Below are 2,071 nucleotides of genomic sequence, written 5' to 3' on the forward strand. Positions count from 1 at the left end.
TGTCGTGACGTCTAGAGTGTATCCCGTCCTCTCCAGCAGAGCCTGCGACACAATCAGTACATCACAGCATGAAGATCAGCCAAACAGCGATGCTCAAACAGGCAGAGGAGTCATTGTTCTAGCTGACTATGAAATCTATGGCCACTGACTGTCTCTCCTAGGCCTGGGCGATAAAACGGTATCTATTTATCGACGGTACACCTTCATCGATAACGATAGAAAAAATGCTCGATATAGCGCACGATATAGGCACGTGCTATGAGTGACGCAGACAGCTCACACAAACACGAACACATGCTGAATTGAGTGCTGTGCCTGCCTGTGATGAGGAGATTGTGAATAAAAACATTAATATCAGTCGAACTTAAAATAAACATTTGCATTTGAATGCAAAAATGGTGCAATTGAATGTTAGGAGTGCGTCAGGGAGCGTCATCAGTGGAGCACGAGATGCGGTGATGATGATGTAAGTGACGTTGTTTCATTTTAATGTTTTGTTAGTCTAGCCCACGAGACGCATAGCTGCTGTTATTCGTTCAAAATATTAGAGAAATATAGAAGCTCAATGCGGAGAAGATCTTGATTAGGTTCAAACCGAAACCATGCCATTCTGTGTGATCAGCGATTTGGCTCTTTGTATTAGGCTAAGCAATGCATAAATACATGATGCTGTTTTGTTCATAATTGTTTATGCAATTTACAAAATGATATTTGTTTTATATATGTTAATTTAGACGTTATGCACGTTTTTATAGACAGTTATTTGAATTGACAGTTTAATGCACTGCATTATTTTGCTCATTGCGCCCTCCTGTGGCCTTGGGAGACAAGTCAAAAGTTTCCTTAAGACTTATTTAATCTGCATATAAAACATAAGAAAGGAGATATTTGTTTAAATTTTATTTTGTGTTTGACTGTTAAAAAATAATATATATGCCTATATATATTTGTTGTTTGTCTTAATAAAGTGGGCAAATTACAAATACAGTGGTTAAATAAAAAAAAAAAACGTTGATATATATTTTTTAGCTATATCGCCCAGCCCTAGTCTCTCCCGATGTTACGTGACATTATTGCTCTCAAGCTGTTTTACTGAAGTCTTTTACAGGTCACTAAAAGTCCAAATGCATCATCAGAGAAACACTAATTACACATCATAAACAGAAAACTGCTATTTCAGCTGAAAATCTTTTGGAACATCACTACTTAAAATGATTTACAATAAAACAAAATTAAAGATTTCAGAAACTCCATGAATTAGCATCTGGAATCCTAATATATATATATATATATATATGATTTTAGTTACTTTTTCTAATGTACAGATCACAGAAGTGTGGACAATGGAGTGAAAAGCTTGAGAAGCACAGGTATATTCACGGCTCTATTTGTGGCCACGAAACAGCTGCAGTACCTTTATCTTGGCCTCATCGGGGCCTTTCGTGGACTCCTGCACTTTATTGCCCTGCTTTTCCCGCTGCCGGTACGTCTTCATCACGCCGCACAGGAAGGCGCTCTTATTCTGGAACCAATCAGAGGAAAGGACGTGACATCAAACAGGTCTGAATGTACAACAAACGAGGGGAACACAGAAGTATAAACTGTTTTCCTCAGTAGGCATGTTTACATGCACTCATTTTCATCAATTCTGAAAGTTCTGCAATCTTATTCACATTGTCATTTTCATGTGCATTTGTGTATTCCAAACCAAACTGCATCAGTCAAACTGGAGAAAGTCACGGCTATAACATCACCGTTACTGTGATTATAATCGTTGCTTTCAACTCGATGACATATCTAAAAGGAAAGCTTGATGTCAAAATAACCAAATATTTAGTAAATATTCAGCTCAAAAGATGTAAATAAACATATGCACATTCGTAAGAAATAAAGAAAAAGAAATGCAGTCACATGCTTAATTGTTTATCCTATTGATCAGACTGTTTCAGGTCTACACCCATTTCAATCCGATCAAAGTCTTTCAAAGAATTCTGTCGTTCTGAGCGTGAGTGAGTGTGTGTGTGTGTGTGTGTGAGAGAGAGAGTGTGTGTGTGTGTGTGTGAGAGTGAGT

At 37.6% G+C, this 2,071-nt stretch overlaps 1 protein-coding gene across 1 annotated transcript in view; it reads right to left on the bottom strand.

The window, feature by feature from the left end:
• Positions 1 to 3: 3 nt before the first annotated feature.
• Positions 4 to 2,071, bottom strand: part of LOC107669763 (heterogeneous nuclear ribonucleoprotein R-like) — a gene marked incomplete at its 3' end in the record, with an annotated part of 5,763 nt that continues 3,695 nt past the window's right edge. The window contains exons 4-5 of the mRNA XM_016462146.1: positions 1,415 to 1,522; positions 4 to 42 (exon numbers count right to left, since the gene is read on the bottom strand). Coding sequence (XP_016317632.1) covers positions 4 to 42; positions 1,415 to 1,522 — 147 coding nt within the window. The remainder of the gene's footprint in view (positions 43 to 1,414; positions 1,523 to 2,071) is intronic.

Source organism: Sinocyclocheilus anshuiensis, unplaced genomic scaffold (genome assembly GCF_001515605.1).
Source record: "Sinocyclocheilus anshuiensis isolate Anshui unplaced genomic scaffold, SAMN03320099.WGS_v1.1 scaffold704, whole genome shotgun sequence".
In the NCBI taxonomy this organism is placed as follows: domain Eukaryota; kingdom Metazoa; phylum Chordata; class Actinopteri; order Cypriniformes; family Cyprinidae; genus Sinocyclocheilus; species Sinocyclocheilus anshuiensis.